The sequence below is a fragment of the Fulmarus glacialis genome, unplaced genomic scaffold (assembly GCF_000690835.1).
Source record: "Fulmarus glacialis isolate BGI_N327 unplaced genomic scaffold, ASM69083v1 scaffold9087, whole genome shotgun sequence".
Classification (NCBI taxonomy): Eukaryota; Metazoa; Chordata; class Aves; order Procellariiformes; family Procellariidae; genus Fulmarus; species Fulmarus glacialis.
The window spans coordinates 29,963-54,455 of NW_009225252.1; the positions used below are offsets into that span (position 1 = coordinate 29,963).

Here is a 24,493-nt window from a genome sequence, read left to right on the forward strand (position 1 = left end):
GCAGGTTGCTTTAGGTCTCAGGTGGCAGACCTGGGAATTAACCAGGATCTCTTGGGTCCCAAACCAGACCCACCTCATTCTCAGGAGACCTGGGCTTTGCTCTGCTCTCTGACATGCATGTGTCTATGCCTCACTTTCCTGTCTCTGCGTGGTAATGTTTCAACATCACAGAGGTGTCGTGAAGTTTAATTAGCTCCAGGCAAAGCCCTTTGAGATCCTCAGATGAGAAATGCTATAGAAGCACAAAGTATTAATTTAACATTATTAAAATAATTGGCTAGTGGATGGTGAACAGAGGGTTAGCGTTAGCGGTATTTATTCTTAATGGGAGATGAGGAGGAAATAACATTCCTCATGGTTCAGCGATAGGACCAGTTTCTTAGTGTTTGTACTAATGGTTTGGACAGAAGCAGGACTCTCTCAATTGTTAAAGATGTAGCTGATAATGAAATAGCAGGTGTTATTAAGACGTACAGAGAAGTGCCATGTCTACACCATAATCTTATGCAAATAAGTTCAGGAGTGGAATATGCTCTTTTAGGTGTCTTAAGTGTAATGTGATGCCACTGGGTGGGAGTTACGCACCAGCTAATTATAGCATGAATAGCGTTGAATTAGGTTATATGGCAGTGGAAAGTGATCTCGACATATTGACAGACCCAGCATGTTAGAATTACTGATATTTTATTAAAGCGGAACAATTATTGGCAGTACAAGGTATTTTTTCTGCATAAGCCATAGTAGATGCACCAGATGAGAGTGCAGCAGAGTCAAGCACTCTCCCAGGGCCCAAAGTACACTCTGACTCTCAACAGAGACAACAGAAATGATTAGTTGGGGTTGGGATATTTCATTATCCCTTTCACAGTCCAGCTGCCGTGTGCAGGCAGCTGCCTTCCAGGTGACCACTTTTCTAAGGCAGGCCCTTGTGTCTGGAAGTACTTATTTATTAAAAGTCCCATTTGCCTTTATTTACAATTTGCTGAACTTACTTTTTGGGCTGCGATGTCCCCTCTGGGCAGCTGCCTTCAGCGGCTGGGTGCTTTGCTATGTTTTTTTCTGCTTTTCAGCCAACACCATTCAGGGATTTGAGAGGCTGATGCTGGAGGGCAATACTTTGCTCTGCACATGCTGAAATGATTTTCTCTACTGTTTCCCCCCACTTTTGGCAGTGCAGAGGAAGACTGGAGGGAGAAGGTTACTTTATGACAGGTCTGTACCTTTTTCTGCTTCCCTGAAAATCCACCACATTTTGCTTCTGAAGAATCTCAGTTGCAGGAGCTGGACAGGCGCCTGGGAGAGCGTGGTGTGTAAACCCACAGGATACTCTGCATGCTCTGGCTCCGGATAGATAAGGTGGTCAAGGAGGAAGCAATGGGGGAAACCAAAAGGCTCTGGAGAAGAGCTCCCATAACTCCTTTCTGCATGGACAAACCTGCAAAACCCACTAGCAGGCAGTTCCATCCCTTGAGGCTTGATTTATGCAGCTGGGATCAGTTACCTGGGATGAATTATGCTGCTAGCTCAAGGAAGGGGTCTGTGATGTTGACTCGAGAGCCTGAACCCTGCCGGTGACCCAGACCCCAGCTTGGTTTGGTTCAGCTTGGCAGAACTCCCCCATCATCAGACTCAGGCATCAGGCACAGCTGGGTGTTTTGGGGCCTCCTCCCCTCCCTCTCCTTTGTTTTAAATTGAGAAATTGCATTGAAAAAGTCAGACAGTCAAAGTCAAAAGTTAGGAAGTGGCGGAATCAAGGTCACCCGTGGAAAAAAGGAATAATAATGTAATTAAAGTCTGGCTTGCAGCGTGTCAGTGCAGGGAGCAGATTTAGGAGTGCAGAAGCTACTTTCAGTCTGGCAATATCTAATTCCTGAGAGCCTGACACTGCAACCTCAACATTAAAATATTAACATGTTTTAATATATTAAAACCAGGCTTAGTTTGCTTTGGTTTTTCATCATTTCATTATTGGGGTGACAACACACCTTACAACAGATATCAAGGCTGCAAGACACATCAGTTTAATATAGAGTGAGTTTTTGGTCTGAAGAGTTACATGTCTTAAATGCTTATGACCGGCAAACAGCAAGATAAGATGCTGATTATTATATTCCTGCTCAGTGGCAGGGCTGGGAATACAAACCACGTTCCTAGATGCTTAACCTATACCCATGTGTTGTCCTCCTGTGCAAATGTGCTAGATGTGTTTGCAACCTACTGTGCTATTACACTTGAACTGAGCCTGGGTATCTGCCTGTTTAATTTGAGAAAATCCAGACATTTCTGTCGTGCTGCAGCTGGAGGAAATAAATGAGAGGTAGCAGGACATCTTGAAGAATTCGGGTGCTTGTGTTTTAATACTAAGCCCAAAAGGGTTTCCTTCCAAGCTATTCTCAGGAGAGGAGTTCCCGCACCCTGCAGATCTTTGATGGGATTGCTGTGTCTATTTGTTTTACAGAAGTGCTTACAAAAATCTCAGGTCAGCATTTTGCCGTGGCTTTCGTTCCGTGATAGAGGACTTAGAGTTTTGGGAGTAGTTAATCAGCTATCCATCCAACCCTCTAGAGACTGCACATTTAAAATTCCTGATCCAGCATGCAGCAGCGCTAAAGGAGACTTAAAGGGATGAAGGCTCCTAGGGAACGGAGAGTGGGAGCCGCAATGCTGCTCTTGCTCTCTCAAATCTGCAAAGAGAGTGGGAGCCAAAATGCTGCTCTTGCTCTCTCAAATCTGCAAAGCAAACTGAGAGCATTCTGAGAATGGCAGAGATCTCCCTTTATGATTACTGCTGCTGGAAATACAAAACTTTCCTCTACCAGAAAGATGGAGCAATTTGAGTTTGAAATCAGGATGCTCATTTTATCTAGCATCAGCCACTAGAGAGAAGCCAAGCACTGAAGTTTTAGGCCAGACCCCAAGCTTTGTAATATTCAGGCTTAGCCATATATTGGCTTGTTTTTGCATGTGTTGCCTTAGATCCCCATGCATATAGGCACAATCTGTTCCAGGGAGCAAGGACATTGAGGGGTGATCTTGGAGCTAACCCTTCCAGCAGCCCCCATGTCCTCTCACAACTAAGACTCCGAAGTCTGGGAGTGGGTGAATAATTTAACATCCGCACTTAGTCTTTATAGCTGATTTTAATGGGGGGTAATAGCACTGCTAATAACAAAATCCATTGAAGACACCCTGTGCAAGTCCATAACATTAGCTTAATAGCAAAAGGTAATTGGCATGCAGTTGGAGCTGTCCTTTTGTATTAACCCTGTGGATTTCTAGGCAGACATCTACCTTGAAGCAATGGCCTTGGCAGTGCATATGGAGTAAAATACAGATGTGTTTTATGCTAAGCAAATGCAAATCTGGATTGAAACAGGGCGCACCTCTACCAATTCACGTTGCTGGTTTGGGTTTACACCGGACAGACAAGACAAGAGGCAGTGACAGTGCTGAAAGCACTGACAACAATTAGTGCGTGGTGTGAGCTTCGTGGGCTTGTGCAGCCCAGATGCCGTGCACCCACCACTTTCACTGAACTGTCACCAGAATTTTTAAGATTCACCCCTGGGCACCTCTAGTCAGGCACTTTCAAACCAGATGCCAAAACCCCCTTAATCTGCCAGGGACTACTTAGCAGCTGTTAAGCAATGGATTGGAGGGCTGCCCCTTCCCAGCAGAGCGGAACCAGCAGCCCAGAAGTACCACAGATCTGCAGTCTCCTCAGCAGGTCCAAAGAGCATGGGCTATGCACAGCTACTCTAAAAGGACATCCCCACCTAAGATGTCCCACTGCCCTTGGAAAGGACAGTTTTCAGGACTGTGGGTTTGCCCAGGGGAAGGTTACGCTGTACCTGCTATGTGGGTAGAGAGACAGAGCATGTTTAGAGCTGTGCATTCTGCCCAAGTGATGGGGCTTTCACCCAAAATCCTTCCTCCTTTCATGGTGTCCTTGCAACTCTCCAGCCTGCTGAGCAATTCCACGGCTGCTAGCACAGGAGTCGGAGTGCTCCAGGACATGAGCGTGGTTTTCCAGCTAGTGCGGTCCCAAGAGGGTACAGTGTTGACTTCCCAATCAAAATGATTGCTCCTCCCATGTCTCAGGGTTGTCCTCACCCTCCCAGCCTGGCTTTGTGTTAACTCTGTCCCTCTCTGTTCCCGTTTGCTCAGGTGCACGAGGAAGGAGCGGTGCGAGCGCTCCAGCGAGCCTCGGAGATTCGCCTCGGAGATGAAGCAGTGTGTCCGGCTTACCGTGCATCCCAACAACATCTCCGTCTCCCAGTACAACGTATTGGTGAGGAACGTTAATCCTTGTCCCCCTCAGGTTTAATCTGCCCATGCAGTCTGACAGTCCCAGGTACGTGCAACCTGAGTTCAGCACGAGCGGGCAGGACTGGCAGCTTAATGCAAGATGTTCTCCAGAGTCCATTTATTTCCCCAGCAACTTTTCTGGCCCAGAGGAAGATTCACCAAGGAAGAACATTTTGGCCTTGGTTATCCCCTGTCTAAAAGAGTGGAAGAGGCTTCTCTGTTTGCTGTGAGGAGCTGAGGGCAGGTCTCAAGGGACTTTGTGCCCTGCAAGTGTTGTGTGCATACAGTGTAATTGTTCACTTCCTTGGGAGAGGTTTTTGTGTATGGCTGGGCATGGACTTTAGGCAAGGGACATTATCATGTAATAATGAAATGACCTTCTAGGATAAGGACAAGTGAGGGACACCACGTGTTATTTCAATAAGCTCCAATTTTCTATCATCTTGGGTGGAAGTGTGTCTTTCTTAAGCCACCAAGAACTCCACCCTGCTGCAGCTCCAGCACCAAGTATGCAGAGCAGAGAGGCAGAATGCTATGCAGAGGAACCTAAAACCGCCAAGGTTCATGATCTCTTGTGACCTTCCTCAGCACAGTTTAGCCTTTATGGCCTCGAGCTACTCAAGTCAGCAGCCAACAAAGCCACACAGTGAACGCTGGCAGAGCAGTAGATGATCCTGATCATTTTCTGGGCTTGAGGCAAGAAATCTCTGTTGAAGATCTAACCGGTTTGTGGTTTCTCTCCTGACTCATGACAGCAGTACCTTATGTGAGATCCCAACACCCTCTGAGAAGGAGGCAGAGACATATTTCATTCAGGCTACTAGGGCTCTGTCCTTTTGGCTATACTAGTTTGGGCTGGAATTGAGTTGATAACCCAGGCCCATCTCTGGATGAGTTATTCACTAGCCCCACCATCCTGAAATAGTGTTGCTCAAGGTGCAGCTGCCAGACATTTTCCAGGTGACTGGTTTTGGAGTGCTGGGGTTTCTTCAGTGATAATGAAATCAGCCTTTCAAAGCCTGCATGTCCAACCATTGCTGCTTTGTTTCAGCCTCTTAACTTTGCTGTGACTTTACTTTCCTAGGCTTCAAACAAAACTGATCTGAGACATCTTGAGTCCTTTGTTCTTCTGGGAGTTCAAGGTTTCTTTTTCTTATTCTCTCAGTAGTCGTTGAATTCTTTCATGTTGAAACAAATCCTGGGGGACTAGCTGGCTCAGGACTATTGAAATTTTATAACAGAATAAAAGACCTTTACCTCTAGGTTACTCTGGCAGGGCAAGTCAACCCAGAGCTGCTGGGATCAGAAGTTGCCATTGTCTGCCGTTATTGTTGCCCAATAATCTGCATGAACATTTCCATGGGAGTCTCAGCCCAGTCCCAGACAGACTGGTATGTCCCAGCTCATCCAGAGTCACCACAGATAGTATCTTGGCAAATCAGGAGGGGAGCACCAACAAACAAATGGCTGGTGGTGTCCATACTGAGTCTCATATGGGTTCTAGCAAATAGTCAATGATACTGAGCTATTGCCCACAGAGGCAGAGAAGGTATCTGTGTGGCCAGACAATCTTTTAGACTTTGGGCACTAACAGGGACTTGGAAAATTGTATCTGAGTCTGTTTCAGTCCGGGGACTTGGAAAATTGACTCTGTTTCAATCCAAGGCTGCTGCTCTGCGACCTCTGAGAAGAGATACTTGTTGGGGGAAGGCTGCATTCTTCTCTCATCACAGCAGCTCCAGAGCAGGCGTATGGGATGTAGGACCTCTTCTCTGTCCAGAGTGTGCACTGGTTCATGACGTTTGTTGCCAAGTACTACTGGTCTATCCACTGGTGTTATCTTCTGCATGGCACACTTTCATTTTGCATTGCCCATGCTCAGAGAGAAATATTTGTTAAGCAGAATAGTTTCCCTTTCTCCATTGCTAGCAGTGTATTAATGAGCAGGGAGAATGGATTTAGCCTGAATGCTAAATACATCCAAATAACCAAAGCTTTTTCCTACTCCCCATCCAAGACAAAAAAATCGCCTTTCCCATTGCCATTCCCATTGCCCAAAAATGAACATACTCTCGCAAAGGCTTTATGTCAGCCAGGACTAAGGTCTGTCTGCTCAGCCTTTCTCCCTGATGGTGCCTTGTGTGAAGAAACAGCTCCAAGCCTTCTCTAAGTGAGGAAAACACAGTGTGTGGGATAACATTATGTTATGTTATCATCCTCTCCTGCTTTGTCACCTGGACTGACCTCCTCTGTTCTTTGTGCTGGTAGAAACAACACTTCAGCATGCATTTGTGTCTCCTTTCAGTGACTGTCATCTCAGATGGGGCCTCAGCTAGCTCATGGAGGAGGCAAGTGTGGAGAGCATCCGCATTTGTGCCTGCGTCAAGTGGCTGGCTCTAGTGGTTGGTCGCAAAACCTCTGAATTTATACTAACTAGCAGGTGCTAGAAGTATCCTTGGATGCCTCTCTGTGTTCAGACATGGTCTAGTGGGTTGGGCAGAACCCCCAATGATAGAAAGCAGTGGTACAAGACCTTAGCTGGTCTGGGAAATTAGCAGCATGAGGGTCCTTCTCCAGAGAATAAACATGGTGAAAACCAGCCATAGGATTCCTTTCCTTCATGACCATGGGCAATGACATAGCAATGCCGGTGGGTGTTGTGAACTCTAAAAACATGGGCAATTCCTCCTTCACAGCTTTTTTGTGTATGGCAGCCCAATACAACACGTCCCCAGGGCCAACTGTTTCTTTGGTGGGATGGGCAGGAGAGGTTTGCTGTGCCTCTAGAGAGAGCGTTTTTTTGTGGTGGACTGAAGGCTGTAACTAGACTCTCCTTACACAGGAACTTGGTGACAGAGCGCTCCCCCATCTGCTGATGCTAGGAGAGCAGGCCGTAGAGAGTTAGACTGGAGCGCTACAGTTTCTCTGTAGTCTGCAGAGTGCCTCTTGTGAGTAGTAGTCACCTTCCTCAGAAACCGCGTGCCTTGGGGCCACCAAAGCCCTGGTCTTCACAACTGGCTCCAAAAACTCCCTGCCTAACCTTACACTTGCATGACAGACAGTGAGCACTCCCTCCCCTCCACTGACCCAGCCAGCACTGGGATGCAGTGCCGTTGTCCCTGCATAGCCACGTACCACTTGTGTCGGCATCAGCATCTCATCCCCTTCCCCCTCCGCGCACACATCCCTCTCCTGAATCGCTGCTTTCTGTTGAAGGAGGATGCTCTCTCTAGCAAGAGGCTCTTTGTCCAACCTCTCCAGTGTAATTCTTGCCTGCTGACCCAGCTCTGTTGTTCGGCTTAGTATTCTCTCTTTTCTTTTTTTCTCTCTCTTCTTCCCTACCTCCATCTTTGCTTGCAGCTGGTCTTGGAGACCTACAATGTCCCCGAGCTGTCAGCAGGAGTCAATTGCACCTTCGAGGACCTTTCGGAGATGGATGGCTTGGTGGTGGGCAGTCAGATCCAATGCATCTCGCCAGCTGCCAAAGAGGTGCCCCAGATCATCACAGAGAACGGTGGGTATCCCACAGCTCCTCCATTTGCACCACTTCTCCCTCCCTTCCTCACCCCACACCCCTGTATCTCTCCTTCTGCTTTCTCCCAAAGCAGAGTTTGGCTCACGAGAGCCTGAGGACAGGGTATCAAAGCACAGGGAGTAGGTGGGACGCTGTGCCTTTGCTCGTTGGTGGAGCTGCACAGCGACACGTCGTAGCATGAGTTGTCTGAATGTGTGTGTGTTTATGTGTGCACACATGGGCAAGCATTGAGCTGCAATACCAATACCTGCGTTAAGGTGCTTATACGTGTGATACTATGTGTTTTCAGACTGCCACCGAGTGGCAGTTGCATATATCTAGCAAAGACAAGAGATGGATGTGGGATATTCACTCACTTTTTGCCCAGGCTGGTGTTACACAGCCCAGGGAATGAGGCTGTACACGCTCTCAACACATCCCATCCCCTGCAGCAGGCAGAAAGTCCTGCAGACCTGAACGATCCTGCCTGTAACTTCATCCCGCTCCTCCCAGATTTAGATCTGTATGCTCAGTTCCTTCTCTCTGTCCCTGGCCTTTACTGCCTTCAGCTAATCCAGGTTTGCTACTGGCTCTCTCTCCCAAAGTGGTCCAGCACAGAAAAATACCTTGTCTCCAAGGATGGTCCCCCCACCCACAACTTCCTGCCCTTTTTGGTTTCCCTTTTCTAACAACTTTTCTAGGTACTTTCAAGAGCACCTGTGGCTCTTTGCAGGGACTTACTATAAAAACCTCGACCCTGTTGATCACCCCAAGACATGCAAAAAGGATGCTGCCATTTTTGTCCTAGGCTTTTTGTGAAAATTTACTGTGAAGTTTGTCTCTGAGGATCCTCACGCCACAGAAAATGAAGTGACATGAACTGTCACCACCATCTCTGCTCTCCCCAAGCTGCACACAGCTGCATGTGCTCTCCATTGTGGTCCCAAAACAAGCCCCCAAAGGGCTGTTACCGTTTTCATGAGTTATCAGTCATGTTTGCCTACCAAGATAGATGCCAGAAACTATTTCGCTGGTATGGACATCTGTCCCAGGCCAGGCTATAATCAACCAGCAAACAGAAAGAGCCATGGAAGCTGGAGGCAGGACAAGGGAGAGAGATTTACGTGAAGCATGGTTTCCAGAGAAGCTGGGCACCTGCAGCTTCTATCAACTTCAGCAGCTGGTGCTCCACACCTCTGCAAAGACCAAGTCCTCCATGCATAGTACCAGAAGTTGGATCTGAACCAAAGGATGTGCGGTTCTGTAGCACATCTGATCCCTGGAGCCATCCAATCCTCACATCCTGTTTTAAAATATATGCAAGACGCTGGCAAAGTTGTTAAATATGAAGTGGTTAACAGAGCTGTCAAAGCCGGCGGCAGCAGATGGGCAGCAGAGTCGAGCACTAGAAGCAAAATGTGTTTAGTGAAGTGAGTGGTGTCTGTGTGCATGTGTGTGTGTGTGCCTGTAGGTGGGTGAGCATGCACGCAGGCACACGCTGCGACGAATTGTCAACTTTGCTTTGGCCTGATTGATTAATGAATCTTTCAGGTGAGGAGGAAAATAATAAAGGTGAAAGGGCCAGCCAGGTTGAAGTCTTGAATTAAACATGGTCCCTTTCCCACCAAATTACTGCACCCACTCGCTACCCACAGCTGATGGGCTCTGAATAGGTCTTTTGGCATTGTAGGAAGAGGTAACAGTTGACTGCCCAGCATGGGAGCAGCGGGAAAGGGAATAAGGACATGGTGTGTAGGAGGTGAGGTGCAGGCTTTCGTGTGGATGGCTCTGCTATGGAAACGGATTAGTCCTCCTGGAAGTGCAATGGCTTGTGGATGTCCCTCACGCTGAGCTGGGTTCTTTGTAGCCGAAGGCTTGGGTGAATGGACCTTGGGGTGAATGGGGTGAGTGAACCTGGAGGAATTGCTCACGTGGGAATCTCCCTGTTCGTCAGCATTTCCCAGGCTGCGGATAGGGAGCCCCTATCCTGCCCTCACTGTTATGGTACCTATCCTCCTTTCTCATTCCTCTGTCCTGCTTTATCAAGGTATAACCTCTCTTTGGGGCAGGTGGCTTTCTTCAGGCATGGTTGTCCCGAATATTGGGCCCTATTCAGAGATGTTAAATAACGAGGGTGAGGAGAAAGTAGATCTTTCTTTATCCCCTCAGGAAAGCAGGTATGTTTATCCTTCAGGCAGTGTATGCACAGGCCACCAATATTTGGGTCCAGCAGTCAAATCTTCCACAGGCCCCTTCCTTCTGGAGACATCAAATGAACCAGCAGCAAGGAAGAACTTTAAGGACAGTACTCCATTTTAACAGCCTCCTAATTCCAGACATCTGCGTCCTCTCTTTGAGCTTAGCTTTCCTACTAGATGACTTCAGTCACCATATTTTTGAAATTAGTGAGGTATGGTCTAGACCTGTCGTCATCATCCAGCCCAGACTCTGCTCCTGGGTACGATAATTTCCAGTGGTGAAGACATATTCCATCACGCCAATACTGTAAGAGGGGGGAGATGTACTTGTTGGAGAACGAGGCTCTAGAAGGATTTTCTTGCACTTCCTACAGCTATTGAGTATACACTAGCCAAGGTACTGTGGGACAGCACCAGGTTCAGACTGGTGGCATGGCCAATAGGGCTTAACTACGCTAACAAAGCAGTCACACACTGACGTGTATATTTTTTTCCCCAGGAGACCATCACATTGTCCAGCTTCAGCTCAAGTCCAAGGAAACGGGTATGACCTTTGCCAGCACCAGCTTCGTCTTCTACAACTGCAGCGTTCACAACTCGTATGTTCATTTCTTTTGATACCTGCTTTCCATTCCACCCCTGGATCTGCCACAGAACCCACAGCTGGCTGGGGCACATGTCCCTCAGGAAGTTGGTTAGGTGTGGAGGAGACCAGGGGTCAGGGTGTGACCAGTGACACAGGATCACTTGGGTGATGGTCAGCATGGTGGGGTGTCTCCTGGGAAGACCAAGAGTAGTATAGTGAGCATTTGTTAGGCTGATGAGCGTCCTTTGCAGGAAGGCATTGCCTTGGGGAGTGGTACATCCTCATGTGTCCCTCAGGCAGAGGAGCATCACGTCAGTGGGACTTTGCCAGGGAAGAGAGTCATGACCTCAGCAAATGATCCCCTCATCTTCTTATTAAGCAGTTGTTTGTGGATGGCTGAATCCTGCCCACACATACGCACTTCCAACCCTCGTCCATGTTATGAGTCCCACCAGTAGGACCCTGCCCCAGGTGGTTAGCATGGTCTTGGGCCCTCAGATCTGGAAAGACAGGAGTTGCTGGTTCCTGCATAATGTGAACTGAGCAGGGAACACCCAGGTGATTCCCTCAAGACCATCTTTTCCATCCTGAGATCGCCTTTCCTGCCCTGCACCCCATTCTTCTGGGGTTTAGCTGGCACCCAGAGCTGCTCAGGTGCTGCCCCACCGGAGCGGGTCTGCAGCTTTCCTGCAGAAAGATGCTCTTCCAGCAGGTTGATCCACCCCTGAGCAAGGCTCAATGGCTCTGTCCCCACCACTGAGCCTTCAGAAGTGCCAAGAGCAGATAATTACTGCGGCTCAGCAATTCACAAGGAAAGGCAAATCCTATTTCCGTGTTCCTGCTGCTTTGACAAACAGTGTCAGAAAGCAAGTGTTGGGGGGGAGAGCAGGAAAGATGGTGGTGTTAAATATTTATGGCATGTTTTGGTTTCTTACTTGACAAACTATAATACACTATCCATTTTTAATTTGATGTATCAGAGCAAGCACTTGTTACCATTTGAAGAACAGCTCGCTGTACCAGAGCTGAAAGCGGATTGGAGCTGAGCGAGATTTCACAGAGACAAGGGGAAGGGTGTGCGTCTGCCTGTTGGGCTCAGCCAAGCTCGACTGGAGGCAATTTTTTTACTCCTGCCCATTAAAATCCTGGTGACACATAAGGGCCAGGAAAGTTTCCCCCCCCAAGTCCCCTCCAGGTACTTCAGAGCCTGCAGCTGCACAAAGATCTCCAGCGGTGTGAGTGACCAGGAGTTGTTACCATCCACTACTTGTTTTGTGTGGAGAGCTTGTTATGGCTCAGTTTAGTTGCTGGTGAGCAGACACCGTATTAAATTTAAAAAAAAAATGTGATGTAGGTATAAGTCAGTGCTGTAACACAGCCAGGAGAGGTGTTTGCAGCTAAGGAGAGCAAAACCTTGTAAGATGGAAGGAATGGCTCTTTCCTGCACCCTGAGTAGGTGACTTCCTAAATATGCCCTCTGCTTCCCGGGCAGCTGCTATAATAGTCTTTCCTTCTCTGCTGAGACAAAGAAAAGAAGAATAGAATTAAGAGTTTGCAGGAGTCACATCACCCTGGGCAAATCTCACACTAATAAACATGTGGGATGCAGGGGGAGAAAACTCCCTGCTTCATCTTTGGCTTTCTGACCTTGGTGCATCCCAGTTTGTTTTTGGTCTTGTGGCGTGTGTGAGTGGGAGGATTGGCCAGCTGGGTCTACTGGTGCACAGGGACTCCCCTCCATGGGCACCACTCCACCCACCAGCCCCTCCCTCGGCCACCTTCCCACGATGTGTTCACAGCTCCCAGGCCACCGGTGCAATTCAACGTGGAGGTAGCAAGGCTGTAGCAGCTTCCACCCATCCCCTGATCTTGTATTTTTTGTTACATTCAGGATTTTGTTATGGGCAAAAAGGGGAACACCTCTTATGTATGAAGCTGAGAACTTCTTGATAGTCTGATTAAAAGTTGTAACAGGGCAACCAAAATACGACAATTATTATTATTACTCTAGTTACAACGACATGAATGCAATCTAAATTATCTAATTAATATGAGACACTTGTGATCACAGTGACAACCAGCTCAGGCCTTGGCAAGTCCGGCATCATCCTGAGACCTGATGGTGTTGGGTCAGTGCAAAGCCCATGGCCTTGTGCTAGTGATGGCAAAAGCAATGTTTGCCGGGCTATATTTCCCTCTGAGAAACACTATCAGCCTCAAGGTCTGTCCTGTTGGCCGATGGGACCTGGCTGGTCTAGTGACTACTCTTTCTCTTTATTTCCAGGTGTCTGTCATGCGTGGAGAGCCCTTACCGGTGTCACTGGTGCAAGTACCGCCATGTCTGCACTCATGACCCCAGCTCCTGCTCCTTCCAGGAGGGACGAGTCAAGCTGCCCGAGGTAGGCTGGGGCACAGGGCATGCATCCCATACGTGGGCTGCTCAGGGCTGATGTCACCTTTTGGCTTGGGTCAGACCAACAGCCCAGGAAGCTTTCTCCACCTCCAGTCCCACCCTCTCCCTCTTCTGTTCACCCTTCAGGAGACCCTCACCTTTCCCTCTGCAGATAGCTCCTCTCCTCTCTGCTCCACCAGACCCTCAGGGAGCTGCCCGCTCCTTTCTATACACTACAGAGAGCGTGTTACCTCAGAAAGTCACTGCAAGCACCCAGCACCAAGCGACTGGGAGGCATGGGAAACACTGGGCATGCATCTCCTCCAGGAAAGAAGGAGGTTGCCTCTAAGCAGATACCCCAGCTGAGATCTGGGGAGGATTTAGGGCTATGTCCACAATGTCAGTGGATTTCAGCCGTGCTTTGAGGACCTCTGTAGCTTTGTGGGTTTGGTGCCTATTGGCCAAAGCATCAAACTGCCTCAAGACGAGGCCAAGGAACGTCTCATTGGCAGTCACTGAACTGAACTGGACCTTGGGGCTTAATACAGAGCTGGCTGCTGTGCTGCAAATGCTGTCTGGCTTGTATTGTAACTAACGAGCACTTGCAGACAAGTGGAGCTCGGGAGAATACAAATAGGAAGCCACTTAATTACTTCCTGGTCAGGAATGGTCTGAAAGCATCCTGGCCTGTCTGGTAAATGACCTGAGATGGCTCGTTGTTTGTCTGGCCCAAGGGACCAGTACCCATCAAGAGATTTGATATCTGCTGAAAAGACTCCGACAATGCGTGTCATGTTCAGAGGATGAAATCCCCACTGCTCCCTCTGCTGCCTGCTGGGTCTGGTGTCTCTAATATGTTCCCCCACCTACCCCCAGCCCATGCCCCAGGCAAGCCAGTTTGCTGGACCAAATGACACACATGTAGTGTCTTCACGCCCCTATGGCATCCCCACTTCCCTCCCACCCCTTCCTTATGCGCTGGTTGAGATGTCACATATGTGTTGGTTAAGGCGTCCTCGAGCAGACATCCTGAACTGCTGTGGCATTGGGACAGGCCATAAATATTCATGAGCAGGGAGGTTGCCAATTCTTCATCTACCAGGATTCAGAATTTGCTGTAAACGTGCTGGAAACCTTGCTGAGGAGCTGGAGGGTTTGATACCTTCACTTGGCAAAGGAAGGCAGCCCAGGCTTCAGCCCTTCTGGTAGGCTATCCCAACCAGACAGGCCCTATTCCCTCGCATGGAGCCTTGGCAGAGTTTGGCCAGTCCTGCTGGCCACAGGTCTTTGTGCCTTCCACTTCAGGAACTGGAGGGACCTCAACCTCTTGCTCAGGTGGCGTTCCCTGGGACACTTTGTCTCAGCTTCCTGCTGTGCTACTACCATTTATCTTCTCTGGCAGACTGCTCTGGTGTGTCCCATGTACCAAGCACAGGACTCACCTTCCCAGTTCCCACCTCTTCTCTTCTCCAGCTCCCTGCCCAAAGTGAAGTGCCTACAAATCCCAGTGCATCTCCCCCTCCCTCAACCCTTATCACATCCCTGGTATTTCTGACACTTGCTCCCATCAGAAAGGAGATCATGAGAAGCTCTGTGTCATCCCAGTTCCTTAGGGAAGGGAAAAGTATCATCTTCAGGCTAGGAGACAGCTCCAGTGTGGGGGGCTTTGTCTGTCAGTAGAGATACTCCTTCTCTCTTCTACCCCCTTTAACAGAGGATTTCCTTCTGAGCTTCAAATATTGCCTCTCTGATCTTGCAAAGCTGCTCTGTGCCATTTGTACGGCAGCAGGGAGAGGCACAAACCTGACCTTCGAAGATGACTATTGATCTACAAGGCAATGATAGCATCATGCGACACATGTATGTTACATCAGTCATTGCTAAGGAGGACGGCAGCCCTCTTGGCTTCTGCAGCAAAACCATCTCTGGGGACAAACCTCTTTCCCACGGGAGACAACATTTGGCAGTCAGCTGCTCAGCTCAGGAGCTGGTTTTGCTGTCTGCTGCACAGAAGAAACGCTTCTCAGCACTGGAACAACTAGACGATATCCGCAAGGATAATGGCCTCGCAAAAACCAAAACTTTCAGAGGTAGCTTTCTGCCTGACAATGTGAGAAATGCCCTGTAGCTTCAGGGTCCTTCTCATTGCCGTCTGTGTGTTTGTGGCCCTCAAGGACACCAGGGCTGGGGAAGGATGCCATCACAAGTGCATTCTGACAAACACAGATTTACATTCGCTCTGTGGCCAGAAAGGTTTTCTCAAACAGCACTTTGAACAAATGCTGTGCATATCTCCCACGCGTCTCTTGAGAAACCATCTTCTCACTGACTCATCTCTCACTGAAATTTCCACTGTCTATTTTTTACTTTCACCTTTAATTCTTTCCTTTTCTGTCCTGTACCCATGCCTATTCACTGAGTGGGTTGTTTGAACAATAGAAACTATCTGGTATCTTGAAGCCAAGCCTGGCTCTTCATTGCCCATCCAGAATTCCACCCAGTTCCCAATGACATAACATGACTCAGAAGGTTGACAGGACTGAGGTCCATTTCCAGCCTTCCCAATGCCATCTTCACTAGTGCTCAAAACATACCATCACCTTGAGTGGGCCTATTTTTAGTGCCCTATATTATCTCCATCTGCAATGCTCCTTTCCATCCTTTCCTCTGCAAGCACTTGGACCCCAGGAGGATGAGGATGGGGTGTGTGCGCTATCATCCAGGCATGAGGACCTGCTAAATCAGTAAGTGTTGAGGAGGTATTGATGGGAAACTGTACTACCAGCGTGGGATGGTTGGACCACCCCATTTGTAGTCCTTCCATGAGTCTGCTGAGCAGATTAGCATGGCTGGCTTCCAGGATCGTGTGGTCTGATTGCACCAAGAGACTCTTTGCCAAGCAAACAAATATTGGTGTTACTCTGTCATATGGACTGGTGCCATAAACTCTCTCCCTCTGTAATCATCACTGCTGGCATGCCAAGCCTGCTCCCCTCCCCCACACTATGGCCTTTACCTTCTCTTTGCTGCTACACCCACCTCCAGGTGATTTTTTTTTTCCTCTCTTTGCCTGTACAGCATCTTGCCATCGTGTGGGCTGAGGCTTCCCACTCTCCAGATGGCCTGGGCTGCAAATGGACCAACTGGGCTGGTACCCATCACCCCTGGACCAGCTTGGAGCACTCTGAAGGGAGGCTTGTGCCCTTGTGTACATGCAACTCCATAATTTCCTTGGCACATCTCACAAGTTTCTGGATTCCCATGGGCTCACCTGCCTTCCTTTCAGGTCTTCTTCGTGTGCTCTGAGAGGATCCTGGGTTTTTTACTTTTTTTCTTCCTTGTAGTATGAGTTGCTGATTAATGCGGAGTGCAGGATGAATTTGAGACTGATCCAGTGGGACAGCAGAAAGGTCTTGGCCATGACCCATGCTGTCCAGAAGGCAAAATGCTGTTTCTATCTGTAGAGCCTGTGATCTACCACCCAGGGGTGCCTTTGAGTTGCACAGTGGATAGCTGTGATCAGCCAGCCCCAAGCTGGGACAGGGCAGCTGTCCTACTGCCGCCTGGCAAAACTAAACCAGAGACGGAGAAAGGACAGAAAAGTCACATCCCTCGCTGTCAACAAGAAGCCACGACTTTCTTACCTGTCACTTCTCAGGTGCTCAGTGAATCAGCTCTGCCCATAATAGAGCTGAATCAACCAGCTTGGGAGCCTTGGGAAAGCCCATGTTTGCTCCTGGTGAAGAACTCCAGCACGGTCATAAAGCAAGAGTGTTGATGATTACGGCACTGAACTCAACCAAATAGGGTTGACGATGTCTCTGGATGATTTGCGGCAGAAATACTTCATCTCGGCGTATAATTTCCCTTTACAGCAGGTTTTTGAAAGCCAGGTCCGCTAGCTTGAAATATACTGAGTGACTTCTTGCTTTATAAAGGGGAGCTGATATTATTGCGATTGAAGGCAGGAAGGGAAAGAATGAGCAAAAAAAAAGACATTTCAATTCTGAAGTGGATTTTTGTGGTTGTTTTTTTTTCCCAAAGGTAGCTGGTGGCAAAAGTGGAGAGAATTAGTCTCAAAGATAGAGGGGAGCAGGCCAAGTTTCTATTTTTTTTCTTGGCCATCCGGTCTCTGCTTTTGACATTTGTTGTTGACCATAGCTAAAGTCATAGCGCAGGCTTAGCGTTGCACCACAAAACATTGCATTGCAGACTAACACACTGTGAAATCAACCCTTACTTGACACAGTCACCAAGTAAGAGAGCTCAGTCATTTTCTTCTGTAAACGGGCAGGACAGTCAATAAGCAGTGGAGGGAAACAGAGGCACGAAGGAGTAAAACAATTGATCTGAGGGTCTCTGGTGTGATAGGAGCTGCAGAAACAGCACCTGTCTCTCCTGATATCTTTTACCCAATACACCTGATTGCATCATCCGTCTTGTCTTTGTACAGACCTGCTGTGATCCAGCTGGGTAGTTTTCATGTCAGTGTTTCACAGACATCAGTACAAGGCAGGGTAAGCTAGGATAGCCTACTTGAGTTGATGGGATAAAGGATTAAGTCTTTTTTTGTGCCTTCTTCTTCTCTAAGATGAACACTATCTTGTTCCGGGCCTTGCAAGGATTTTAGCTTTGTATGGGGGAAAGAAAGGGGAAGAAATGGTAAAAGCCAAAAGCAAGCCTAGATAACAAATCTGCTATCTGCTGGCTTTAAAAGATACATAATCATTTAATTACCTTGAAGGAGGTTTTCATCTTTCCCTGCTCAGCCGATTTGCGTGTGCATGTTTTTCTTCCTCCCCCAAACAAGCTTTTTATTAAAAGGATTTTCATCTGCTGCCTAAAAAGAGAGCAGAAGAAAAGATCTCGCACCAAAGTGTTTTATGTCGAGTTGTACGTGCTAATGACAGTAAAGCCCACATAAAAGAAACAACTGCTTCAAATATTAATTTGTCAAAAGCGATAGAAAGCCGTGTGAGCCGCATGCTGGCGAGCAGCTGCCGAGGAGCGGAGCGCTGCTTTGCCCAGCGCTTGCTGGTGGCTTGTGCCGAATGAAGAGCTGTACCGGCAGCCTCTGCAGTGGAGTGCACTGATTTAGCTCTGACCGGCCGCTTGTCCTTCTTGGGGATGGGGTTTTTGGGAAACAGGGAAGAAGGGAGGGGAAAAAAGAAGGCAGGGAGTGATAATGATAGCTCAACCTGAACTGGCAGACAAGGCATTTGGACAATGCCCTAAATAACATGCTTTAACTTTTGGTCAGCCCTGAAGTGGTCAGGCAGTTGGAATAGATGATCATTGTAGGTCCCTTCCAACAGAAAATATTCTATTCTACTCTATTCTGTTCTGTTCTGTTGTTCTGTTCTATTCTATTCTATTCTAAATTATAATGCCCACGTCTCCTCATCATGGATCTTGTCTGTAGTAAACTCAGCAGCGCCCTTCCTCACCCTGCTGGTGCATCTCAGTCTGGCTCAGGGAGGGCTTTGCCCCAAGGTCTCAAAAAGCAGGCAGGTTTTCAGGTCCCCCCAAATGTCCTGCTTTGTCCTCTTTGCAAGGTGCAGAAAAAAGGCACGGTGCCCACCTCCTCCCAAAATGCACCCCGGTGTAAATACCTGGGTGGCTGCACTGGGGAGGGGGTAGAGGACCTGCTGGGCCGTCAGATGAGCATGGTCAACTCCTTGCTCCCTTGCATGGACAAACCTTCTGGTGATGCATCTTCACCTGTTGCTGTGGCAACTGCTCAGTTTCCCTCCCGCTCCTGTTTCCAGCCTCCCTTAACCCGGCCAGAGCAGCGGCTGCTGGAAGCATCAGCACAGGGAGGAAAGAAAACCCACCTCTGCTCAAATTAATGTATCCCTCATTTCTCAGGGGCTCTAATGACGGTTGCAGCGAGGCCAATACCACAGTGCCAAATCCTTCCCCTCTTGTCGATTATCCGCTCACTTATCCTGGCACCTGTCTATCATTAAGGGGAGGGTGCGAGGTGTAGTTTCTATGGCAACTGCAGGCAGCCTGCTGCCTTCAAGTGCTGTGAGCAGGCAGGGGGACCGGCAGGAGAGGCGAAGGGATCAGGAGCAGCTCTAGACAGGCAGCTGTTGTGGGCAGCAGCAGCCACCCCATGCAGATGGGATCTGGCGTAGCGATGCATGCATATCATGGCACCTGCTTTTAAGCAGCATGGGGGTTTTGGTGTTTATCATCTATTTAGCTCTTAGAAGTGTTTCCAAGCACGTGTGATGGAGTTCAGTCTTGTCAGCATCCTGTCCAGGGGGAGGCAGGGGTAATCTGGGAGGAGGCTGTAGCCGATGGTTTGGATCCAGCTGTGGCTCGGGGCTCCTGGTGGTTTGGTATTTCAGGCTGTGGCGTTTCAGCCCTCAACCACCATTACAGCCCTTTCCTAGAAATGGAGATGTATCATGCAGTGGGTACATCCTCTTCAGAGGGGGTGCTTCAGATAATAATAAGAGGAAATTAAACATAGAAATTACAGGCCAGGCAGAAAAGTTTCCCCTTGTTCACGGAGTCCTGTTAGAGCACGAAAATACTCCTCAGAGGCAGTATCAGGTAGTGTGTGGAGCCATGGGTTATATATTCAGCAGGTGAGAGCTTTATTCTTGGTGCTGAGTTGGCTTGCACACATTCACCTTTCTGTGCCCCTGTTTCTCTCACACCCTCTTCTGATTCGGGTAAGCACTTTCTGTTAATAGGTGCTTGTACGGTACTTAGTGCCTGGAGCCGTGATCTCGTAGTGGGGACTGTTCACAAGAAGTCTCTGAGCATGTACAAACAAATTAGATAATTTGCTGTTGTTTGCAAGTCATACTGACTTGCACTGAGTTGAAGAAAAAGATGGAAAGCCCGCGTGTGAAGTGGTTTCTTCTGTTATTTTTGGGTACCTTTTGTCATCTCTGAGCCTTTCTGCCCCACAGTCATCCAGCTGGCAGGGGAAAAGACTGGTAACTTGTTCAATTCCCACAGTAACTTTTAGCAGGATTTCTGATTGTGGACCTGCAGGAAATCTGTCCCGGCGCAGGGCAGCTCCATCACGTCTCTCCTTGTTGAGACCTCCAACCAAATCACAATGGGAACTGAGAACTGATGAAAAAAGGCCTCCTTGTGAGCAGTTCATCCTACCTTAATAGGCATCTTGTTTTCTTAGAGCTTAGCTTCTTCAGCCACCATGTGAGTGACTAATCAAGGACTTGTTCACGTAATTTCTAGGAGCAACTCAGGGAGATTAGTTTGAATGGAGATGTAAGAAGCATCTGACGCTCAATACTGTGTCCCTGTTAAATGTTACTCATTACAGTTGGACTGCTCATCTTCGTAATGCAAGATTACTTATCCCACAGGACAAAGTGATCTCAGAATGCAACAGAGTAATATTCATCTGTCCCTGCAAACACAGCACCCTTGCAATAACATCGGGGAGAGCTTATGTTGTTTTGATTGCCTGGCTCAGTGCAATGCCATTACGATGCCTCGAGTGGCTACAGGATTTTCTGGCTATCTGGACATCTGTTAGGACTTCTAGGATCTGTGTGGCTCCCTGCAATATGAGGGAAAGGTAGTTGCTCAAGAGGAAAGACAATTCCCCATTCAGATTTAGCGTGGGGTGGCCTGGCTCTAAAGCAGAAAGATTTTGCTTTTTTCCATTGTAGCATCAGCTGCATTCACTGCTTTGGGACATGGGAGCTTTTGGGGCCTGGCCAAGGAGGAACATTCTCAGGATGTTGAAGCTGCAGATAAGAGGTAACACTGGAATGTGTCTCCTGCCCTGCTTGGGGCATCTCCAGGAGGCTGAGCCCAGACCCTCCTTCCCCTCCTTGTCTTTGCGCATGAGTCCATTTGCTTTGGCTTGGATGTTATCTCATGCTGTCACGGATCTCAGTGAGGGGGAGGGTGACAAGAGCCATGATATCATTGTCCTGACCTTCCCACTGTGGAAGCCAAAGTATTACGACTCTCTGGGCTTCTGTCCTGGTTTCCAAAGGAAGTAGGATTGCGTCAGCATGGCCTGTGTGTGCACCTCCGGTCCATCTGTTACTCTGTCTCCTCTGTTGACTTCTGAACCATTGGCCATTCTCCTGGTTAGACCAAAGTCTGGAGCTCTCAAAGATACCAAGTTCCTACTAACTTTTTAAAAATGGGCAGCTTTAGAGGAGAAATAGACTTTTGGTCCTCTCTTAGGAAGGAAGCGCTACAGCTTGGGCTCAAACCTTGTTAGACACGAGAAATCCCCATGTGAGAGTCTTGTCATGCGACTCCCTGTCACTTCTGAGGGAGGCTTGGTTGGAGAATGTCCCTTACGCATGTAAAACCCATTTGTTGGCACAAATATGTAGGAAACATCTTTGTTGGGGAGCAACATGCCGGTGTCATTGGTACCTACATGGATGAGCAGTAAGGGATACTATTTCAATGCTCAAACATTGCAGCCTCATTGGGCTTCTGGGGTGCCATGCATGGATGTACAGTGCTTTGATATACATGAAAGGTCTTGTGAACTTCAGAGGGAAGTCCTTACAGAAGGACAGAAGGCTGGCTAGGCAGAAGGATGCAGATTTATATAATAATAATCAGAGAAGAAATTTGTTACTGCTTTATAAGCTGCCTGTGCTCTGCCCCGTGCTTTCCATGGCTTTGCACAATCCAGTTTTACTATGTGTGTTATTCTGAAGGGCTGTCTTACCTAACCAGGGTTTTCCTTTAAGAAAAGACAGACTTTGTCCCAGTAAATACACAGTTATCTTGTCTCTTGCACATACACCACCTTCCTCAATGCACACATTCATATTCCTTATGATTTCAAAACCAGGCGGTTACTCAGGAAACACCAGAACTGACGCTGCTTGCATATCTCCAGTAGCCCCTTTCCTTTGAGCAGATGTACCTAATGACACAATCATCTACTATTTTTGTCACTAGTCCACTCCCTTCATCCAGTGATTAGACTGCTCCTGCTCTCCAGATCATTACTTTTCCTTCTGAGCATGTGTCAAAGCAGCGAAGGGCTGAAAGAAAGCTAACGTTGTGTCTCTATTTAAAAAGGATAAATGTGGTGCTTGGATAATTATGGCAGCCTGACCTTGATCCTTGTGAAATAATGGACTAGCTGAGAAAGGCTCTATTAATAAAGAATTAAAGGAGGGTAAAATCATTAATGTTGATCAGCAGAGATGTGTGGACTGACTTCAGAGGCAGAATAGTCCTAGGTCGGGATCCAGCTTTCAGACCTGGGTCATTTCTCAGCACTGCCTGCATGGCCTTGGGGGAGTCACTTTGCTCCTGATCAACAGGATTCAGCGGTGACCCATGTGAGAGGAGGTTAGTTATCTTCATTTAGCTTTTGCTTTTCGAGCATCCACTCTCTGGTGATCAGCATCACTCATCGCTCTCTAGCCTTTGCAACACTGAAGCCAGGGACCCAAGAAGCTATGGCAGCTGAGCTAATGATCTGCTATTGATCTGTTGGTCTCCCTTCCTCCAGCAGTGGTATCTGTACACTAATCTGTGCAAGCCACCGTTGAGGTACGCAGCTGCTAGAGTGCACAGAACTTAAACAAGGCCAAATCTCTTCCAGAGACCGAGCGGCCAGCCTCCAGGCCAACCACCTTTTTCCAGGCACCAGAATCACTTGCAATATCTGACAAAAGAGAGCTGGAATTTGCTCCTGAGTGCATGGAAGACTCAACTAGAAGGAGCCACCGGAAGTGACAGCGATGCAAGGACTCAATTATTCCTTTGTTGTCTCTGCAGATGTTTACACTTCCCATAAATCCTGTTGCTTTCTCCTCATCAGCTGCCTTTAAAGTTCTGAGCATTTTCTTCTTATATTATTACTTTTGCCGTGCCAATAAATAAGCACACCATCAATCAAACTAACACCACTGTAAACTTAGGAAGTGCAGATAAAATATATGGTGCATTAAAAAATTCTTTGACCGGGTGAGATTTTTTGTAGCTGGTTTGATTGCTGCTGGTGCCGATGTAAATTTGGGGGCACTATATCCAGAAATTTATGGAGCTTGGAATCCTGCCGACAAAGCATTGACCTGATTCCACTTTATAACCTAATAACGTTCCCTGGCACTGTTCGTGTAAATTTTAAATATAATTTTATGATGCTAAGAATTAGTGGTGTAATAATGTAAACACAACGTGGACTGTAACTCACCCCTTTCCCTCCCGCACTGGGAATGTTGAGCTCGAGCTCATTGCTGCTTCGTTCTCCAGATTATCCTGGGGCTGGGAAGTCATGCAAGAGCTTAAAAGTGATTCATCGAAGGAACCAGCTTGTCAGCCCTGGAGCCCGAAGCTCTCTGTTTGCAGCAGTACAGGGTAGCTGCTAAACAAGTGTCTGATTTTTCTCGGGTGGTGTCACAGCCCTGACCTAGGGTGACCGTGCTGAGGTGTGAGAGAGAAGTTCAGGCAACATATTCCAGGCAGTCCCTGCTACCTCTCATCTGCCAACTTGCTGTTTTCCTGCTTTTTATCCAGGTGAAATCTGATTCCTCTAAAGTCCATGACAAAAAAAAAAAAATTTTCTTTTTTGCCTGTTTTCCCTCTCCTTTTTCTCCTTTCTTCCCTTCTTTTTCTTTCTTTTCCCCTGTTCTGTTTTGGTTTTAATGTTTTTTAATCTAATCTAACTAACAGAGCACCCAGATGCTGTGGGCTAGATATCTTTATAAAGACCCAATCCCCCCTCTCAAATCTTACCCTTTTGACTTGATTACAGCACAGAGGGTGAGGAAACGATAGGGGACACAGGGGAAATGGTACGCTGCCACTCAGCAGGGCATATGAACAAAAGATGTATTGTGTTTACATAATATGTGAATAAACAACAATCTGAGTATCATTTCTTATGGGGTCCCAAAAGGCTTGAGTGAGTAAGTTATGGTCCCCACTTAGATTCACTTTGTGATCATGTTTCTTCCAGGCAAGATGGCTTGGATAAGGCACAAAGATGGTTGCTGAATAAGGGATATTGAAAAGGAAGTCTTAAAAAAACCCCTGAAGTTGAGGATGAAGAAATGGATTTTGATAGCAGGAGAAAAGGGGAACTGGATGCTTTGAGATAAGTAGTGGAGGAATTGGTGGTGGTGGCTATGTCTGGTCCTGAATGGAGATGACTCCTACTCTTCTGGGAAAGGAAGGGTGAAAATCTATTGAGTTTATCTTGCCAAACTACGATGCAGTCAGCAATAGGTGAGCTCTAGTTTCCTTCTGTAGAAAGTGGAGATCCAGTCAATGCTACTAGGGATCATGAGGGAGTAGTATGAAGGAAAAGTAGGAAAGATTTCCTCACCTGAATGCTCTGGATGACAAGAGATGCACAAGTGAACTGGGACACCACTATAAGGCGGAGACTGTTGATAGGTGGATGGGTCATTGTATTAAACCTTCACGGATGTTCTACCTGTTCCCATGTAGGATGCTTACCATTCAAAGTAGATCAGACCTATTTTCTTTTGGAAAATGGAAAACACTTT

At 47.7% G+C, this 24,493-nt stretch overlaps 1 protein-coding gene across 1 annotated transcript in view; it reads left to right on the forward strand.

Annotated features, from left to right (window-relative positions):
- Positions 1 to 4,167: 4,167 nt before the first annotated feature.
- Positions 4,168 to 24,493, forward strand: part of LOC104080144 (plexin-A4) — a gene marked incomplete at its 5' end in the record, with an annotated part of 112,108 nt that continues 91,782 nt past the window's right edge. Inside the window, 4 exons of the mRNA XM_009582433.1 lie at positions 4,168 to 4,291; positions 7,669 to 7,822; positions 10,520 to 10,619; positions 12,891 to 13,005. Coding sequence (XP_009580728.1) covers positions 4,168 to 4,291; positions 7,669 to 7,822; positions 10,520 to 10,619; positions 12,891 to 13,005 — 493 coding nt within the window. The remainder of the gene's footprint in view (positions 4,292 to 7,668; positions 7,823 to 10,519; positions 10,620 to 12,890; positions 13,006 to 24,493) is intronic.